The sequence below is a fragment of the Typopeltis vanoorti genome, chromosome 6, assembly GCF_054136105.1.
Source record: "Typopeltis vanoorti isolate ZY-2024b chromosome 6, IOZ_Tvanoo_1.0, whole genome shotgun sequence".
NCBI lineage: Eukaryota > Metazoa > Arthropoda > Arachnida > Uropygi > Thelyphonidae > Typopeltis > Typopeltis vanoorti.
In genome coordinates, this window is record NC_143554.1 from 95149739 (window position 1) to 95170390 (window position 20652).

Below are 20652 nucleotides of genomic sequence, written 5' to 3' on the forward strand. Positions count from 1 at the left end.
CAATAATTTGGGGGCGAATAAACTCGATCACTGAAACCATTTCATCCCCTTTATTTCTGATACCTCTGGCATTTGTAAACAAACACAACAGTTCATTTCTAGGTCTATAGCCAGTCCTATCCAAGCCATATGTTGGTTGTGATTTCCCCACTACACCTGCCAAATCACCTTTATCACTGCTTACCATACATATACCTTCTCAGTCTCCACTTCTCCACCCACATTGCAATATACTCCATCTTCATACACGCATTCACTCTCTCTATGCCATGTCTCCCTGTCCACCCAAGCTCCCCCCCCCTGTTTCCCTGTTCCTCTTGTATTCCCATTCTCTCTTTTCCTCTCTCACACCACTAATATTTCCACTGCCAAGCACTGCTGTCTCTTCAGTACCACTCTCCTGATTTTTCTCTTCATCTCTCCCTTCTGATCTCTGGCACGCATCACACGCTGTATTTCGCACGCTATACTTTCATCCAGCACACTCACTCCAAAGCCATTAAAATGCAACCCATCACACCTGTATAATTTCATTCTTCCCTCAAACACATGCCATACATCCACAAACTCCACTCCCTTCTCCTCACACAGCTCCGCCAACATATGCGTGAAGGCCTGTAGTTAGTCTGTATTCCTTTATTCACAGCTCATCATAGAGTACATTTTCAGTGGTGTTGTATCCATGAAATTGGACACCATACCAATGAGCTAATATACTCTTTACAGATGAGTCATTTTAACCCTTCCTCCAATTCTAGATGACACTTCATCTGCCTTGAATGGTACTGCTTACCATATCGTGAGAATGTTCTTGAAATGGATAGATACAGCGGTGCTGGGATAATGGTGTCATGTTGGAGGCTTAATGGATTTTTTACAACACTCAAAAAGAATTAAAATAGAATTTAATACTTCCTATATTTCATCCTAGTCACTAGGACATTTACGGGGATTACAAAAACAATTAATGTAACATATACACAAATAACAAACAATACTAAGCCCAACCACGTGGGTGACACTAAAGTCCTATCTAGGTAGAGTGCCCTCTAAGGGCAGTAGTAAGTGGCCTGGAATGTAAGGTGGGAACTCTGGTGATGAGTGTTTCCCAAATCTTCAGAAGACAGACATATTGGTAAGCTTTGATATCTCCTCTTTGTTTACCAATATTCCCTTAATTGACACCTTATCTCTCTTAGAAAACGTTTTTCGCTCTGACATCTTAGATCTCTTTTCCTTTGCCATTAACTCTGGGTATTTCTCTTGGAACAACAAAATCTACAAGCAGATAGAGGGAACTGCCTTGGGTTCCCCCCTCTCACCCCCCCTTGCCAATTTCTATATGGAGGATTTCAAAATACGAGCCATAGACTCAGCCCCACTCAAACCTTCTATATGGCTAAGATATGTAGATGATGTGTTCTCTATTTGGTCTCATGGCCCAGGCACGTTAGGCTCCTTCCTCAGTCATCTCAATAGTCTACATCCAAGAATCCAGTTCACTATGGAAAAGGAAAAGGACAATTGTTTACCCTTCCTTAGACACCTTAGTCACACGCCTGCCTAATGATACACTTACCTTCGCCGTATACAGAAAACCCACACACACAGGCAGATACATTCACAAACTCTCCCACCACCACCACCACCCCTCTCAACAATATGGCATTATTAAAACTCTTACCAAGAGATCCCAAAATGTTTGTTCCAGTGGAACTGCCCTCACTACTGAGCTTAACCACATACACAGCACTTTCCTCTCCAATGGCTGCAGCGATCACAGTATCAAAAAAATAATCAACTCCTCCCCCATTCCCCGTCCTTCTCGTCAACAAGATTTTAAAAATGCCATCACCATACCCTACATCCGTGGCACATCCGAAAAAATAACCAAGATACTAAAACAGTACAACCTACACACAGCATATAAGTCCCACAGCAAACTTGCTATCCTTATCCGTTCTACGAAAGATCAGCTCCCTCCTCTCTCTCTCTCTCTGTCTGGAGTTTACAAAGTACCCTGTTCCTGTAAGCTTGCGTACTTTGGACAGACAGGCAGATCAGCATCCATCCGTCTAGAGGAACACAAGTCTTACATCTTCAAACAGAACTATGGCCATTCAGGCTTGGCTGACCATGTTTTGGACACCACCCACAGGGTATCATGGAAGAAAACCACCATGCTCCACCACAGGAAATTCAAGAAAGAGAGACTTTTCTTAGAAGCAGCAGCTCTCAAAAACCAACCAAATCTCAATAAATATGGTTGCATTAAGCTTCCAAAGATTTGGGAAACACTTATAACCAGAGTTCCCACCTTACATTCCAGGCCACCTACTACTGCCCTTAGAGGGCGCTCTACCTAGATAGGACTTAGTATTGTTTGTTATTTGTGTATATGTTACATTAATTGTTTTTGTAATCCCCGTAGATGTCCTAGTGACTAGGACGAAATATAGGAAGTATTAAATTCTATTTTAATTCTTTTTGAGTGTTGTAAAAAATCCATGAAGCCTCCAACATGATGTCCTCTCAGCACTTAAGCCTCTACACACGTATGGGATAATGGTGTGGAGAGGCATGCCAAGCTACAAGTGCTGGTAAAAGGAACTATGACTGGTGAATGATATTGCAACAAAGGTCTTCAATGTCATGTTCGATTGTCCATTGGTACTGCAGGCGAAGAATACATTTTTACTGATAACATTGCCACAATACATTGTACACGAGCAGGTGAGATACTTATGGAAACTGAGGATATTTCAATCCCATAGAACACGTTTGGGATGCAATGCAGAGGTGCATTGCTGCTCAAAATTCCTCCTCCAGAAAACAAACAAGGCCTTATACTTGCTCTGAAGGAGGAGTGGGCCAGTTTGCCTCAAGAACTCTTGAATCACTTGGTGCTAAGCATGTTACACCATTGTGAAAGCAGCAATGACGTTCTGGGTGGACATGTTAAATACTGAAATGTTGCTGTAAAGCTAATAATAATGGCAAATGCCTGTTGGTTTTCTGCTCAGGACATGGACTGGTTATTACTAACACCATGTTCCAACATAAAAATGTGCACAAATTCACATGGAGAGAAGCAGCAAGGAATAAGGAAAGTCTCATTGACTAGGTTATTGTTGATAGTGATGTTTTCTCTCTGGTGCAGGACACCAGAGTGTATAGAGGATTTGAAATTGGAAGTGATCACCATTTAGTCTTGAGCAGGAAAAATTGAATTTCATATTGAAAAGAATAACATGTAAGAAAGTTTTAAAGTGAATAAAAATTGAGCAGCTCTCAGATGTGAACTGTAGACTAACATACACAAAGATTATTGAAGAAAAAATGAAAGAGTTTGAGAACAGGAACCAAGCCTTGAAGAAAACCCTGATTGATTCAGCCAGAGAGGCATGTGGTGAGGTTGTCTGCAAGGATGGAAAAATCAGAACTCCATGGTGGACACAGGAAGTTAAAGAGGCAGTGAAGGAAAAGAAGAAATCATATCAAAAGTTCCTGGCAAATAAGTCAGCTTTTGCTCTTAGAGAATACAGACACAAATGTAAGAAAGCGAAACACTGTTTAAAACTAGGTAAACAAAAGTCATGGGAGGACTTTGGCAAAAACATGGAAAATAAATATCAAGAAGGTGGTAAGATATTCTGGAGGTTGTTGAAGAAGCTTAGAAATGGAGGAAAGAGTGCTGTAGAAGGAGTTAGAGATGATAAAGGTGACATGAAAACAGAAGAAAAAGATATCCTCGAAGTATGGAGTATTACTTCAAAAATTTGCTAAATGAAACTAGCAGTCGTAGTACAGTGATAAAAAATCACTCAACAGGCATGCATTCAAGAATACATATCCATACTTGAAGTAGAAAATGCCATCAAAGGCTTGAAATGTGGAAAGGCAGCAGGAGTAGATGATATTTGACCAGAAATGCTGAAGTATGGTATAAAAGTCTTACAGTGGCTGTACTGCATAGTTCAGAAAACCTGGACAGAAGGACGAATTCCCGATGATTGGAGTAGAGCTCTAATAGTACCCATATATAAAAAGGGAAATAAAACTTAATGTGAGAATTACAGAGATGTTTCCCTAATGAGTGTTCCTGGCAAGATCTATGCAAGTATACTTGAGAAAATGTTGAGAAGAATTGTGGAAGAAAAGCTTGGTGAAAAACAAGCTAGATTATGCCAAATAGAGGCTGTCAGGATCAGATCTTCACTTTACAACAAATAGTCGAGAAAGCATGTGAATGTTACAAAGATCTGTATTTAAGTTTTGTCGATCTGGAAAAGGCACATGACAAGGTACCAAGAGAGAAGCTATTCAAAACGCTACAGTTATATGGTGTCAATGGGGCATTATATCAAGCAATACTTAGTCTGTATTTGAGTTGTAAGTTGGCAGTCAGAATTGAGGGATGTACAGGAAGATGGTTTAATGTTAAATCTGGTATGAGACAAGGATGTACATTATCCCCTCTGTTATTCATTATCTATATGGATCATATTATGAAGGAAAGTGGTATTAAGCCTGTTATCAAAATTGGAGATGTTAATGTCAGCTCTTTGCTTTATGCGGATGATGTTATACTTCTGAATAAATCCACTTCAAGTTTGCAAGATTCCCTGACTAAATTGAATAACTTTTGTAATAGATGAGGTATGAAGGTCAGCATTAAAAAGACAAAGACAACGAAAATAGGTAGAATTGTTGAAAATGTCAGCTGTGCTGTGAACGGGGAACCTGTGGAACAAGTAAAACATTTCAGCTACTTAGGCACGATTTTTAATGAAGATGGTAAATTAAATATGGAAATAGACAACAGAATCAACAAAACTGGTATGGTAGGAAGTCAAATGAATAAATTCATATGGAATAAGAGAGAAATTAGTTGGAACATTAAATTAGCTGTATGCAAGACAGTGTTCAAACCAGTTTTATCTTATGGATCTGAGAGCTGGGTCAGAAGTAAAAACACTTGACCAAAGACTAGAGACTGCAGATATGATAGATTAGAGGCGTGGATGGCATCAATCGCAATATTAGATTAAAAACGAGGATATTAGGAAATAACTTGACATTGTCGGCATCCAGGAATGCGTTAGCAGAGCTAAACTCAGGTGGTATGGTCACTTAAACAGAATGGGCAAGGAAAGATTAGCAAAACAAGTGTTCTCTGCCAGGATGGCAGGAAAATGACCCAGAGGAAGACCAAGATATAGGTGGATTGATACTGTACAATGTGCTTTAGACAATAGAAATATAAGATCTGATAATGATAATATTGGAGTCTTGACAAGTAATAGACTGATTTGGAAGAAAATTGTAGATAGGAAGTTAGTAATGATATAAATTTTTCATGTAGTAGTACTATCATATCCTGTACACCCCTTGAGGGTACATGTCAGGAATTTGATGATGATGATGTCTCTGTATAGTTTTCTGTAAGTACTGTACATTAATTCCTTAACTATGTTCTTAGGAAATTTGTTACTTTTGCTAAAAACGTATGGCAATTTAATTTGAACGAAATTCATTACACATTTTTTTTTGTGTAATATAACCTATTAGTATGCTGGCAATAAATTTATATCCAAATTTAGCTGTAGTCATGAAAATTTTTTTCATCTGCAGGTAGAAATGTAGTTTATCCTTAGGTTTTTAGACACCAGTATATTTATATAGTTTCTTTAAATATTGTATGTATCTAGCATCTGGAAAAGTTCAGACTTATTCCTCAATAATTTGAATGTTTTGATATATCCTGTTCTGTAAAAATAGGTGATATGGAGATCAAGAACAATGATCTCATGGTTTGGGTAATTTCTACAGTTCCAAATGCTTGGAGCTGATCCCAAATCGAACATTTATTTAATAATCTTTGCTACACCTTGAATCTCCTCTTTATGATCTGTTTCCAGCTCAAAATTTCCTTGGCATACTTTTGTTGCTTTCATTTTTTTTGCCTTTGTATCTTTCCATAATTCTGATAACCACCGTGTCTTCTATGATTATTTATTTTTGAATATTAAAAATGATGATCTCATGGTTTGGGTAATTTCTACAGTTAAGCTACCAACCACTAGGTCATCTTCCTTGGATAGCATATTTCAAACTAGTTTCCCATCTCTCTCTCTCTCACACACACACACACACTCTCTCTTCATAGTTCAAGCCAACCAAAATATGAGATAATCCCCATGATTCTTCCAACACCTTTTCTTAACTAGCTCTTGAAATAGTTAGTTAATAATTAACTATATCAAAATATGGAGATATTTTGAGATCAAATTTTGATATCAAATATTAATTATTTCAAAATAAAATTCACATGTAGAAAAGAGGCAAGGAATAAGAAAGTCTCATTCACTATGTTATTGTTGTTGATAGTGAAGTTTTCTCCCTGGTGCAGGACACTAGAGTGTACAAAGGATTTGAAATTGGAAGTGATCACTATTTAGTCTTGAGCAAGATAAAATTGAATTTCATATTGAAAAGAATAACATGTAAGAAAGTTTTGAAGCGAATAAAAGTTGTGCAGCTCTCAGATGTGAACTGTAGACTAAAATACACAAAGATTATTGAAGAAAAAATGAAAGAGTTTGAGAACAGGAACCAAACCTTGGAGATTCACTGGCAAGCCTTGAAGAAAACCCTGATTGATTCAGCCAGAGAGGCATGTGGTGAGGTTGTCTGCAAGGATAAAAAAATCAGAACTCCATGGTGGACACCGGAAGTTAAAGAGGCAGTGAAGGAAAAGAAGGAAGCATATCAAAAGTTCCTGGCAAATAAGTCGGCTTGTGCTCTTAGAGAATACAGAGACAAAAGTAAGAAAGCTAAACACTGTGTAAAACTAGCAAAAAGAAGACATGGTAGCACTTTGCCAAAAACATAGAAAATAAATATCAAGAAGGTGGCAAAATATTCTGGAGGTTGTTGAAGAAGCTTAGAAATAGAGGAAAGCATGCTGTAACAGGAGTTAGAGATGATAAAGGTGACATGAAAATTGGAGAAAAAAATATCCTTGAAGTATTACTTCAAAAAATTGCTAAATGAAACTAGCAGTGATAGCACAGTGATAAAAAATCACTCAACAGGCATACAGTCAGGAATACATATCCATACTTGAAGTAAAAAAAAACCATCAAAGGCTTGAAATGTGGAAAGGCAGCAGGAGTTATTAATATTTGGTTACAAATGCTGAAGTATGGTGGTATAAAAGTCTTTCAGTAACTGCACTGCATAGTTCAGAAGGCCGGGACAGAAGGACGAATTCCAGATGATTGGAGTAGAGCTCTCGTAGTACCCATATATAAAAAGGGGAATAAAACTTAATGTGAGAATTACAGAGGTATTTCTCTACCGAGCGTTCCTGGTAAGATTTATGCAAATATAAATGGCTAAGAAAAATTGTGGTAGGGAATCTTGGTGAAGAACAGGCTGGATTCAGGGCCATATAGAGGATGTCAGAATCAGATTTTCACTTTAAGACAAATAGTTGAGAAAGCATGGGAATATAACAAAAATCTGTATTTAAGTTTTGTCGATCTGGAAAAGGCATATGACAAGGTGCCAAGAAAGAAGTTATTCAATACACTACAGTTATATGGTGTCAATGAGGCATTATATCGAGCAATACTTAGTCTTTATTTGAGTTGTAAGTCAGCAGTTAGAATAACTTCATAATGTTAAATCTGGTGTGAGACAAGGATGTCCATTATCCCCTCTGTTATTCATTATATATGGATAACATTATGAAGGAAAGTGGTATTAAACCTGTTATCAAAATTGGAGATGTTAATGTCAGCTCTTTGCTTTATGTGGACGATGTTATACTTCTAAATAAATCCGCAATAAGTCTGCAAGATTCCCTGACTAAAATGAATAACTGTTGTAATAGATATGGTATGAAGGTCAGCAATAAAAAGACGAAGACAATGAAAATAGGCAGAATCATTGAAAATGTCAAGTGCGTTGTGAATGGAGAACCTGTGAAACAAGTCAAACATTTCAGCTACTTAGGCACGATTCTTAGCGAAGATGTTATATTAAATATGGACATAGACAACAGAATCAACAAAGCTGGCATGGTAGGAAGTCAATTGAATAAATTCATATGGAATAAGAGAGAAATTAGTCGGAACGCTAAATTAGCTGTATACAAGACAGTGTTCAAACCAGTTTTAACTTATGGATCTGAGAGCTGTGTTAGAAGTAAAACACTTAGCCAAAGACTAGAGACCGCAGATATGAGAGTCCTGAAAAAGATTAGAGGCGTGAACAGATGGCATCAATGGCAATATCACTTGAGAAGTAAAAACACTTGACCAAAGACTAGAGACTGCAGATATGATAGATTAGAGGCATGGATGGCATCAATCGCAATATTAGATTAAAAACGAGGATATTAGGAAATAACTTGACATTGTCGGCATCCAGGAATGCGTTAGCAGAGCTAATCTCAGGTGGTATGGTCACTTAAACAGAATGGGCAAGGAAAGATTAGCAACACAAGTGTTCTCTGCCAGGTTGGCAGGGGAATGACCCAGAGGAAGACCAGGATATAGGTGGATTGATACGGTACAAAGTGACTTAGACATTAGTAATATAAGATCTGATAATATTGGTGTCTTGACAAGTAACAGACCGATTTGGAGGAAATAGTAATGATGTAAATTTTTCATGTAGTACTATCATATTCTGTACTCTCCTTGAGGGTACATGATAGGAATTTGATGATGATGATATTTCAAAATATTTAATTAAATGACTTCATAAATAATATGAAGTTAAGTAATAATATATAATCGTTAGTTACATAAATTTAATCTGCCACACCCACACTTGCAGATAACTGCATGCCACTTCACATGACCATCCCTCTCAAAAACTTGCAATTTTCAAAACTTTAGTTTCCAGAGCAGATTTCATCATCAGAATCAGTAGACTATATTATACATCATTTGTACCAAATGTTTGTCTGTCATAAGACCATACACACATACAGGCAGATACTGACATGCCCCTTTGTGTCTCCATCCTGCTGAAAAACGTGGAATTTTCAAAACTTTAGCTTCTGGAGCAGAGCTTATTTCACAATCAGGACCTGCACTGCATCTGGAATGACATGCTGTACATACATCATTTGAACCAATTGGCACAACAACAAAAAATACATTTTCATGCACCATATCCCTACCCTGTATTAAAGATTCAACAGAGAGATTTAAACTCACTTCTAAATTAGCACAAATTAGAACAGTCTAACCTGTGGAAAAAGTCCTCTCTTTCCCTTATGTCTACAGTATCCCCCTGTTATGTGGGATTCAGTATTTTGGACATGGATAGACAGGATAGACCACCCATGGTTAAAAAAAAAAAGAGAGAGAGAGAGAGAGAAAAGAACATAAAAAGTATATTCAATATAGGCAATCTATAATTGGACTACCACAGCATTCCTTAGAAGAAAGCCAGGTTACTACATAGGCTACTCAAATTTTGGCCCACTAACCATCCTCCTATCAGCAGAAATCACAGAAGAACGCCACTGTTACCCACTACATATGTGAATGTCCTTTTTTTCAGGTCATTTCATTCACAGTCTTTTCAGTGACTTTAAAGTGCCTTTGATAATCCTAGCTTGAGCTAGTGAAGCATTGGCATGTGAAATATTTAATTAGTTTATAAATTGTTTATTTTCATTCCAGTTCCACATAGCTCTTATTCCTGAAATTTCAACCTGAATTGCTATAAACTACAGATATTTGAGTAATGTAGTATATCATTCTATTTCATTCTATTAAAATGTACTTTATCTGTTGAAAGTCAAAAAGGTAATCTACAAATATTATTGTTAATAGCAATGTTTACACTGAATCCTGAAACAGAAACATACTGGTTTAATCCAACATCCTTTGAAAGTGATGGACAGTTTACCCTGATTGGAATTATTCTTGGCTTAGCTATTTATAATAATATCATACTTGATGTACATTTTCCAATGGTGGTATACAGGAAGCTAATGGGCAAGAAAGGTACCTTCCATGATCTCATTGACTGGAATCCAGTAAGTAGAACTGTTAAAATTTTGAATAAATATGTTCTGTTTGTTAAAGGATACAAAGTATTCTGAAATCTTACTACATGTCTTACAGCTATTTTTATGCTTTATGGTTGAATTAATATCAGATTCTTTTCATGAAGTAATTATTTCAAAATAGTAAAATTTTCTTATTGCAAGATTTTGCATATTTGTGCAATACCATAATCAGATTATATTTCTAAGAACAACAATTCTTCATACAACCCAGATCGAGCCTTGATTTCCTGGATTTGTTGCCTCCATCCCTGTCTGTCTAGGACCTCATTTCTCCAGTTTGGACATTACAATATTATTAACAGAGACCTCCAGGGAATCAGGAATTCATCAAGGGAGGCCATACTAATCACACAAGCTGTCATCCTGTTCTTAAATTCATTCACACTGCTTGCACACACAACATCCAAAGGCAGTCCATTCAAATCCCACACTACTCTGAGAGAAAAATCTAGTCCTAACCCTCTTCTCGACAGCATTCATTCTCAACTTCCATAGATGCTCTCATGTCTTTTTTCCCACCCTCCATAAAATGAAAAATTTCATCTACCAAAATTCTGCATAACCCTTTCAGATGTTGGTAAGTTTTACTCCTATATCAGCCCTCTTTCTCTTGTTTGCTAGTGTCGGCAGCCTACAAATTCTTAATCTGTCTTCATAATCAGTATTCCACAATCCTAATATCATTTTTGACATTCTCCTTTCTCTCTCTACTGTATGAGAATCACCATGGAAACCAGGAGAACAGACTTACATGCAATAGTCCAACAGAGTTATTATCAAGGCCTTGCAAAGAGGTAAAATGACTTCATTATCTTTACGTGTCAAAGTTCGTTTCAGTTTTGCCATTATTCTCTGAGTTGTATTTACAATTTTTGCTATATGACCTTTGAACTTCAACTTTCTGTCTACTAAAACTGTAAGGTCTCTAACCTCATCAGTTTCTTCAAGCATAATCCCACAATATAATAAGACATTGGACATCTAATCACACCAAGCTGACATCACTCCTATCTCAATATCTCCCATAACACATGAGATAGAAGTGATGTTAGCTTGGTTCACCTTTGCTACGAGTTGCGCGGTGTTGTACTACTACTACCTTACCCCAGTCCCGAAGATATTTTCAGGTGCAAACTTTGTTTGCTCACACTTGGATAAAGGATTAAACTAAATTTATTATAGTCTAACCAAGTGAAAAATAAACTTTCAACGTCTTTCTCTAAATCCAGAGTAATTTAATAGGTAAAGATGACCTCGCCATTGCTTCTGCCTGGTATCTCCACTTCTGGGCCTGGCTCCCGCTGAAGAGACCTCAATAAAGGTCGAAACTAGTCTGGGTAGTGGCCCTTCCCTTAATGCATAACATTATACATATCCGCAAGGAGACGTGTTTTGCATTATGGGAGATACTGAGATAGGAGTGATGTTAGCTTGATCCACCTTTGCTATGAGTTGCCTGGTGTTGTACTACCTTACCCTAATCCTGAAGATATTTTCAAGTGCAAACTTTGTTTGCTGACACTTGGATAAAGGATTAAACTAAATTTATTATAGTCTAACCAAGTGAAAAATAAACTTTCAGCATAATCACACCTTACATTTATACATTGAAATGACAGCCCTTTTCACATGCCCACAATTCCAGTCTTTTCAAATCATTCTGCGCAAGTACTGCATATCAGCAACGCTCCTGATTGCCCTTACCTATCTTTGCATCATCAGCGAATAGGTTTTTCTTCTTCTCATACACAAGAGATTGGTTGATCAACCTTTCTCATTTACATTTGATTTAAAAGCCTGTATATTGCATTCCTTGGGAAATGCATCATCAGGGGAAGAATGTTCTACAGTACAGCAGTAGCAGGTATATGAAAGAGGAGGAAAACATACTTGTTCTGTGGGTTTTAAGGTGTACTGTGAAGGGATATTGATAAGTCTGCACATGATCCAATGGGCCTATTACTAAGTGGTGGAATTATTGATGCTATTTCAAATGAACATTTGTCATGGAAATATTTATACACATATTGCAGAAACTAAACATCTGTGCAAAAGTGGGAGGAGTGAAGGTATGGATCATTAATCAATCTAATTGCTCTCCTTTGTATTGAGCCACGCATTTTAAGGGAGCACTTTGGGCCCTCACTCCAAATGCGAGAGCAGTATTCAATAGCTGCGCAGATTTGTGATTTGTATAAGGTTAACAGCTGTCAGAGGTGAAGTAATGTCTTGAGTGATAGAGAAAATCTAGTTTTTTGGAATCTGAGGATGTAGTGGTTGTGATGTGTTTATGCCAGGAGAGACTTGAGTCAGGGTAATTCCAAGAAGAGAAAATTTGAGTGTTGTCAATAGTAACACTGAGAAAATGGTTATGTTTTTGTGAAAAATAAGAACAGAACTGAGTTTTACTAGCATTGAAATTGATGATTATCTGAACCCCATTGGAAGATGCCTTAGAGAACAGAATCGAGGGCAGTGCTGGTTGATGTTCTGTAGGTTGAGGTGAGTTGTGTGTAGAGTAAGGTTTATCAAATGAAAAGGAGGAGTGCAATGTGCTGTCATCTGCAAAACCGTGTATTGGGTTGGAGGTCGGCTGAAGTAGGTCATTGATATATAGAAGGAAGAGGGTTGGTGAAAGAACAGATCCTTGTGGAAATCTGGCATTGGCCAAACGGTGAGAGAATGAGGACCCATCTACCATCACACATAGTGTTCATCCAGACAAAGCTTGCAATCCAACTGCAGAAGTCCTGAGACAGACCAAATGATGGGAGTTCGTTCAGTAAGCCTTTTTGCCAAACCCAGTCAAAAGCTTTGGAGATATCAATTTTGGCAGATCACTTGAGATCTGCCAAACTTCTCCATGGCATTTGTTCAGCAATGGGGGATATATGTGAGTAGATCTCCTGTTGATAGGCTGCAGTGGAATCCATACTGGTGGTCGTTTGTTAGCTGGGTGGCTTCAAGTTAAAAGTAGTGTAGAAGTTGGGAATTCATAATTCTCTCAATTCAAAATGGATTGAACATAAGCCATTTCCAGGCTGTGGGATAAATACCAGTGGATTAAGAGAGTATATATATGCAGGCCTGGTTGGCCGAGTGGTTAGCATATCCGCTCTCCAGCCAAAAGGCTGCAGGTTCGAATCCCACCATGTGATTGGTGGGATTTGAACCTGGTGGGATTTCACAACAGGTTCGAATCACAAACATCCATGGGCATGGATGTTTGTGATTTTCTGTGAAAATACTAGTGGTGGTGGGCGGTAGGTGGCATTGGTGTAGTAGTTGTGGTTCGTTGTAGTTTGTGGAATGAGTGAGTGATGGAGACAGAGTTGTAGAGCAAGTGCCCTCCCTCGATGAGTCTTTGGACTCCCTGGAAATGTCGTGATGATAATATAGGTGACATGATATTGGAGTCAGTTCTGGTGCACAAAGCTTCTGGACAATTGGAGGAATGCCATCAGGGCTAGGAGACTTTTTGTGTCTAATTTGGACATATTTTTCTGATCTCTTTCTGGCAAAATATAGGGGACATTGTATGTTTGAGCATCTGTAATAATGTGGGGGGGGGGGCATTTACCTCGTCAGTTATGCATGCATTGGAAGCAAAGTGTGTGAAGCCAGGAGATTGACTTTTTCTTTGGATGATGATTCAATAGGGCAACCTGGATATGGTAGGAGTGGGAATAGTGTTGGGCAAAAGTTACAACCAATTGTTTTGGCAAGAGACCAAAAGTTTTTATGCCACCTGTATCATCTCTGATTACTTTTATACTCTTTCCTCCATTTCCAAACTTTTTCAATATCCTCCAGAATATTTTGCCAAATTCGTGATATTTATTTTTTACATTTTCTACATCAGGGTTTCTCAAACTTTTTCTACTACGGAACACTTTGCAAATCCTGAAATTTTTATGGAACACCTTGATTATTTTGTAATATATTAATTATTAAATAATTGGTAACTTAGCTGATTTTTATTATTAATTAATAATTAAGCATTAAACTGTCATTAAATTAATTTGTGCTGATTTTCATTGACATATCCTATTCTGATCACCAAAAATTTATATTATAAGTACAGTACTTACGAGTGAATGCAGGCTTTTTCTCCTGTGTGCTGGTTTTGTAGGGTAGGTAAATATAAATAATAAATAAAATAAATGAGTAAATCTAAGCGTTAAACAAACATTTATTGTCAAATGTTAATTATTAAAAACAAAACACATAAAAATAGTAAAATAAACTAGGGTATATAAACGTATAGTGCAAATTAAGTTCTTAATGACTACGATGTTTTTGGGTCTTTGAATTACAAATTCTTTTGATATCAGGCACAATATTAGAAAGTTTAATTCTCATATTTGGTGTAGCGTCGGGTCTGCTCCTGACTTTGATTTGGTTGCAGCATAATATATATATATATAATATACATAATATAAATACCCATTTCATCGCACAAAAGTTTAAATAATCTGGATTGAAGTGTCGAGATTTAACATAGTTGATCATTTTTATGGCTTCATCCAAAATAGTTTTTAAATATGTAGAAATTCTTTTTGTTACTAGTGCTTGTCCATGCAAAACAGTGACTTTCGGTGGCTCTTGTAGCTACTTTCAGGATACATGTTACAACTCCCTTCATCTTTCCTACCATTGCTTGAGCACCATCTGTACAAATATCAATACACTTCTTCCAACCGATTTCTTGTTTTGTGACATAATTATTAATACAGTTGAATATATCTTCTCCGGTAGTTTTTTCTTGTAGATGTTCGCACATTTCTTCAGTACTTTTATCAAATATGTAACGAACAAACACTAGTAATACAGCGAGTCTTGCGACATCTGTAGATTCATCCATTTGCATTGAATATTCACTGCAAAGTCTAAGTCGATGAATTAGCTCTTTCTCTATGTCAGCAGAAAGATCTTTGATGCGGCGTGAAACAGTATCATTTGATAATTGTACTGCATCTATTTTTTTAGCAACCTGCTCATTTAACACGTTCGCTGCCAACTACGAGTATACTCGTAGTGGGTAAACCTGCTTCATAAGCCAGCTACGAGTATACTCATATGACGCTTACCGTCGGGAACGAGATTATTGTAGTGACCTTGAAGAAGTGAAAATGCTTGGCTTGTGGGGCTAGCATGAAAACTGTGTATTCTCATAGACCGTATATGCTCTGTACAAGCCAACTACGAGTATACTCGTAGGACGCTTACCTCTGGTAACGAGATTATCGTACTGACCTTGAAGAAGTGAAATTGCTCGGCGTAGGGGAACAGACAATGCCGAAGTAGCGTGGCAGCGAACGTGTTAACATGCATGATACAGTGTCTTTCATACAAGGCTTAATGAGGGTCTCACCAATTGTATGAGCTTCACCATTAAGTGCAATGCGGTAACTGACATGAAAATATGCCTCTGTTGCATTTTCAGTTGTAGCAATTGTAGCCGTTTGAAGTTTAGATTTTTCTAGCGAGTCACGTTGTCTCTTAAACAAAATTTATATATTTTCCTTTGAAATCAGTGTTTCGTTTCGAAGTGCCTACGAAGTTTAGGTGGAGCCAAAGAACTGTTTACTAGTATTTTATTACATAAAACACACATTGCATCAGGAGCATATGTATTGCCAATACACATAAATCCATAATTTAAATAACTTTCATGGTACTTCCGTTTTGGTCTGTTCTTAGATGACAATCGTTCTTTAATATTAGCTTTTGAAGAAACCGCAGTTTGCAATTCTATATCTTCTCCAATCATACGAGTAGATGTGTCAGCAGAAGTACTTGCTCCTGTCTTTAAACAAGAATCCATGGGTAATTTTTTAATAATATTCAAATTCCAATATTTGCCAGAGCTATAATAAAAACAAATAGAATTGTGTTGTAAAGGTAACTTTAGTACGAAAAACAAAAAGATTATAAATAAGAAATCTCGAATAATATAAAAGTAAGTGAAGAATGCAAAAATAGTAAAAAAAGACTGCAACACACAAAAGTAAATATGAATTGTAACAATACTTGTAAGAAAAGTACTAAACCGTGTCAAATAATGTAAAAGCAGTTGTAATAAGAATGATTTGATAAAATGTTCAGTAACAAAAAATAAAGAGTTCGAAATAAATCAGATATTAACTATAAAATTAGTTAAAAGATTAAGAAGAATTATTTTTTTAAAAGCCGCCACGCCTATTCTCTATATATGGGAATAAAAAGGCGTTAGCTGATTTTTTTTTTTTTTTTCAAGGGCCCGGTTCAACAAATTTACTCATAAATACCTTTCCAAAATTTTTTCAAATTCATACATTAACATAATTATTAATAATTAATTGTAGCATAATCACAAAGAGTATTAGTACACTTATATATATATATATATATATATATATATATATATATATATATATATATATATATACGGTGTGGCATGTTGACAAATATAAAATTACATTTAAATTAGTTATCAATCACTGGGACTAATGAAATCTTGTAGCATGTTGTAGTTTCCTCAGGCAAACATAATTAAATTAATTTGTGCCTTATTTTCATTGACATATCCCATTCTGATCACCAAATATATTTATAATATTATTATAAGTACTTACAAGTTTACAAGTGAATTCAAACTTTTTCTCCTGTGTGCTGGTAGTTTTCCCCTCCTTTTGTACATCCTGGAGATCTTTGTAGGCTTGAGGTGGATGACTCACTATCTGTTCCGTCACAAACAGCTTCAATAGAAGATTTCTTAATACCAAAATTAAACAAAGTGCCTTGTCTCTTATTCATATTAGATTTTACATCTTTATTCCTATTACTTTTAAAAAAATCACGGCTCTCCGATTTCAGAACAAGCACATACACGCTGCAATACGAACTTGTGAAGAAAGTATTCAGTATTAATAGATTTGAGAACCGGATACAGACTGCCTTGATCTTCAGTTTCAGTGGAAAAATTTTCTTTACACTTCCTTGCTGATTGGTCTCTGACATTTGCAACGCAGATGTTATTTCATTCAGCTTTGAGAACAGGCCGCCCATTGTTGTAATCAGCTTGCAGGCAATTTTTATGATCGGTCATGAATGGTGGCATTCTCTTTCCTGATTGTTGAAAGATTCGGATGTGTGAAAATTAACGATAATTCATGAATATTTCCATGTTTAAAAATATGCTGCTTGGTCACTGACATTTGCTACACAGATGTCATTTTCTTCAGTTTAGAAAACTGAGAATATGCCACCCATTGTTGTAATGAGCTTGCAGGCAATTTTTATGACCCCCCTCATATACAGCGGTATTCCCTTTCCCAAATGTTGAAAGGTTTCGATGTGTGAAAATTAATGATACACAGATGTTATTAGGCGTTCTGGGTTTGAGCTGTTTGACATATTCACGAATATTATTCTCCTCAGAATATTTCCACTATAAAATATTTATTCATGAAAAATACTTAGAAAACTAAAATGACAAATTCCAGAACTTCTCGCGGAACACCTATTCACCTGCCGAGGAACACTAGTGTTCGCAGAACACAGTTTGAGAAACCCTGTTCTACATGATCTTAAATCCATAGATACCTGATACAGATGTTTTATCTCTAAGCACATGAACAATCTGATTAAATATTATACCATCCTGGGATATCTATGTTCTTTCGTGAATGTTTTTATAAGGAAAACAAGTAGAGGATATAATCACTTTTACTTACAGCAAAATCTATCTAAACTCTTATTTAATGCTATGGTTTCCATATAAGTCCAATCCTCTTCAATTCCCTGTGCACAGTTTGGTGAGATATGGGTCAGGAAAAAGCCTTCATTAAATGCTTCAGCCAATTGCTGCACATAAGAAGTTCTGTTTATCCATGCATGCCTTCTCAGACATCTCATACAGCAATGTCATTTGTGACAGATTGTCTTAGAACCACAGTTACACCTCTTAGGCAAGCAATGTGGGTTATTTTCCCAATGATTAAACATCTGGGATACCCTCACCTTTTGAAAAACCAGTCAGTTCTGCTGTTTTCAAAATTGTGGCTTCAGCCAGACACAATAAGCCATATATTGAACTCTAAAAAATCTTTTGTTTTTCTCATTGTGATCAACACTATTGATGATGTTTCATTCTTACATAGTTGCCTAGAACATGAGGTGATATTCATTCAAGGAAATGTTACCCTTCTTCAGCTAGAAGAGTTTGGAAGGATTGGTAGGATCTCTAAAATCATTGAAGAAATGCCATTCTTATGGAAACCACAATATAGACACAATTAGAGCAAATCTTTTATGCAACATCTATCAGGAGGATTGGGAAATCACAGACTTCCACACAGGCTCCCACAAAACTTTTAGCTTATCTCAAAGTCAAACCTTCTTCATGTTCCTGACAGAGAGATCTGAATTGTGAAAACCAAAGAATTAACATCTATAAGGAGAGTACTCGTATATTGGGATGGTGACCTGGTTCCTACCAGAAATTTTTGGTGGTTTAAGTGTATTGAATGTAAGGATGGAAGCAGAATATCTGAACTGTCTAGGCTTTTCATTCTTAACCCTGTGCACTGCTTAGAATTTCTGAAGTATGGTTGTTCTTAGACTGCCTCTCATGGTCTGCCATCTGTGCCCTATGTACGATAAAGATCATATGAAAAGAAAAGTAAGAGCAAAACACTGAAATGTCCTTTTTATGAGGGAGATCATGCAGCCTAGTCCTGAGCATGGCAAAGGTGGAAGGATGAAAAGGAGATCCAAAAAATAAAAACTTAGCAGAACATCCCTTATCACAGTACAAGAGACAGTATATCACAGAAGTAGCAATATTTCATGGTAAACCTTCTTATACTGAGAAAACAACTGTAAAGAAAGTATTGACCTTAATGGATATATTGGTCCTCCCACCTTATCACAACTGCAACATTCCTGCACAGGGTGGTATATCGTCTCACTCCTGATGACATGCCAAAAATAGAATGTGCACCACATTCTCTGTTATGTCTGTTCTCCCTCACAAGATAAAACAATTAATATATTTAGTGCTATAGAGGGAGCCCAGAGTTACAATTTCTTGGATATTTTTCCTGAAGAAGTCACCATGGGCACTGGCCATCCACACTTCTCCAAAAATGGGAAAAATCCAACTCCAGTGAAAACAAAACCTCACAGCACTCCAAACCAGATGACACCACCAAAAATAAATAATGAAATCATTTCTACAACAGTATTCAGGAATTCCTTCAAAACATCAGTGACCTCAAGGCTCTCTTTCAGAAGTATAAAGCAATATGTGTTTGCCTGCAGGAAATATACCAGAAGCCCATTGACAATCCAAAATGTAGCTATCATTTGTAAGGAGAGGACATGGGATGGACCTGTCCATGGAGAAGTCGCCATCCTTGTGTGCAGTCATATCCAGTTCCAGCAGGTCCCACTTAATATAAATGCAGAGATAGTTACCATCTGACTCAATCAGATCTCTTATAACAGTATACTGAATGCATATGCCTCCTGCTGCAAATATCTCTCAGGATGACCTTGATGACATCATATTGCAGTTATCATCCTTTTACTTTTAATTGGAAATTTAAATGGACACAATACTCATAGGGTATTGCCCAAACCAACATCAGAGGAAGATGTTAAGTGCATGATCAACAACAATAACCTCTCCCTCTTAAACACAGAAAGCAACACTTTCTTCCATATGCCTACCCAAACATTTACTGCAGTTGACTTAACTGTCTTCTCCCCCTTCCTTCTTCTCATTGCTGAAGTGGGGGGAAACTGATACCAACTCATTTTAAGTGTGATCATTTCCCCATGATATTCACTTTTCTGAATAGGCAACCATATACTACATCACAGATATCATGATAGAAAATGAAGAAAGCTGACTGACTGCATCCTTAGCAGAATTTGATTCTGTGGTGGTCAGTTTATCTCCCATCAGTGATGCAGTGAATTATGTGACAGAATGTATTACACAAGCTGCCACATCTACCATTCCTTAAACATCTAGGTCAGTTTCCACTTTTCTCTAAACCACAATGGAGCACGGATTGCACAATCTTTCACAGGTATCCCACAATAACAAACTCATTACTTTTGAATGTGCCTGAGCAAGTCACATCCATCATCATAGCCAAAAGGAATCCTGGATCCAATATAAATCTTCCATAACAGGAGCAATCAGCAGCACAGGAGAGTGTCATAAAATCCAGAAAATGGACAAATAAGAGTGATCATTTCCCTATGATATTCACTTTTCTGAATATTCAACCATATATACTATAGATACCATGATAGAAAATAAAGCAAGCTGACTGACTGCATCCTTAGCTGAATTGCCAATCCACTTTCTGTCCTTGAACATAATGAATGTAAAGCAGAAAACAAATTCTGTTCTCTTCAAGTAGTACAGAAGAATACAACAGGCCATTCACAAAAGAAAAAATGAAAGCATTCTTTGCTTGAATGCTTCCCAACTGTTGTTGGACCAGATAACATCCAGATATAAGGTTTAAGTACTGTATACCTGTTCAGCAGAA

General features: G+C 36.8%; 1 protein-coding gene across 1 annotated transcript in view; it reads left to right on the top strand.

Annotated features, from left to right (window-relative positions):
- Ube3a (ubiquitin protein ligase E3A) overlaps positions 1-20652 on the top strand; it is a 253225-nt gene that overhangs the window by 138410 nt on the left and 94163 nt on the right. Inside the window, exon 5 of the mRNA XM_090394318.1 lies at positions 9861-10066. Coding sequence (XP_090250444.1) covers positions 9861-10066 — 206 coding nt within the window. The remainder of the gene's footprint in view (positions 1-9860; positions 10067-20652) is intronic.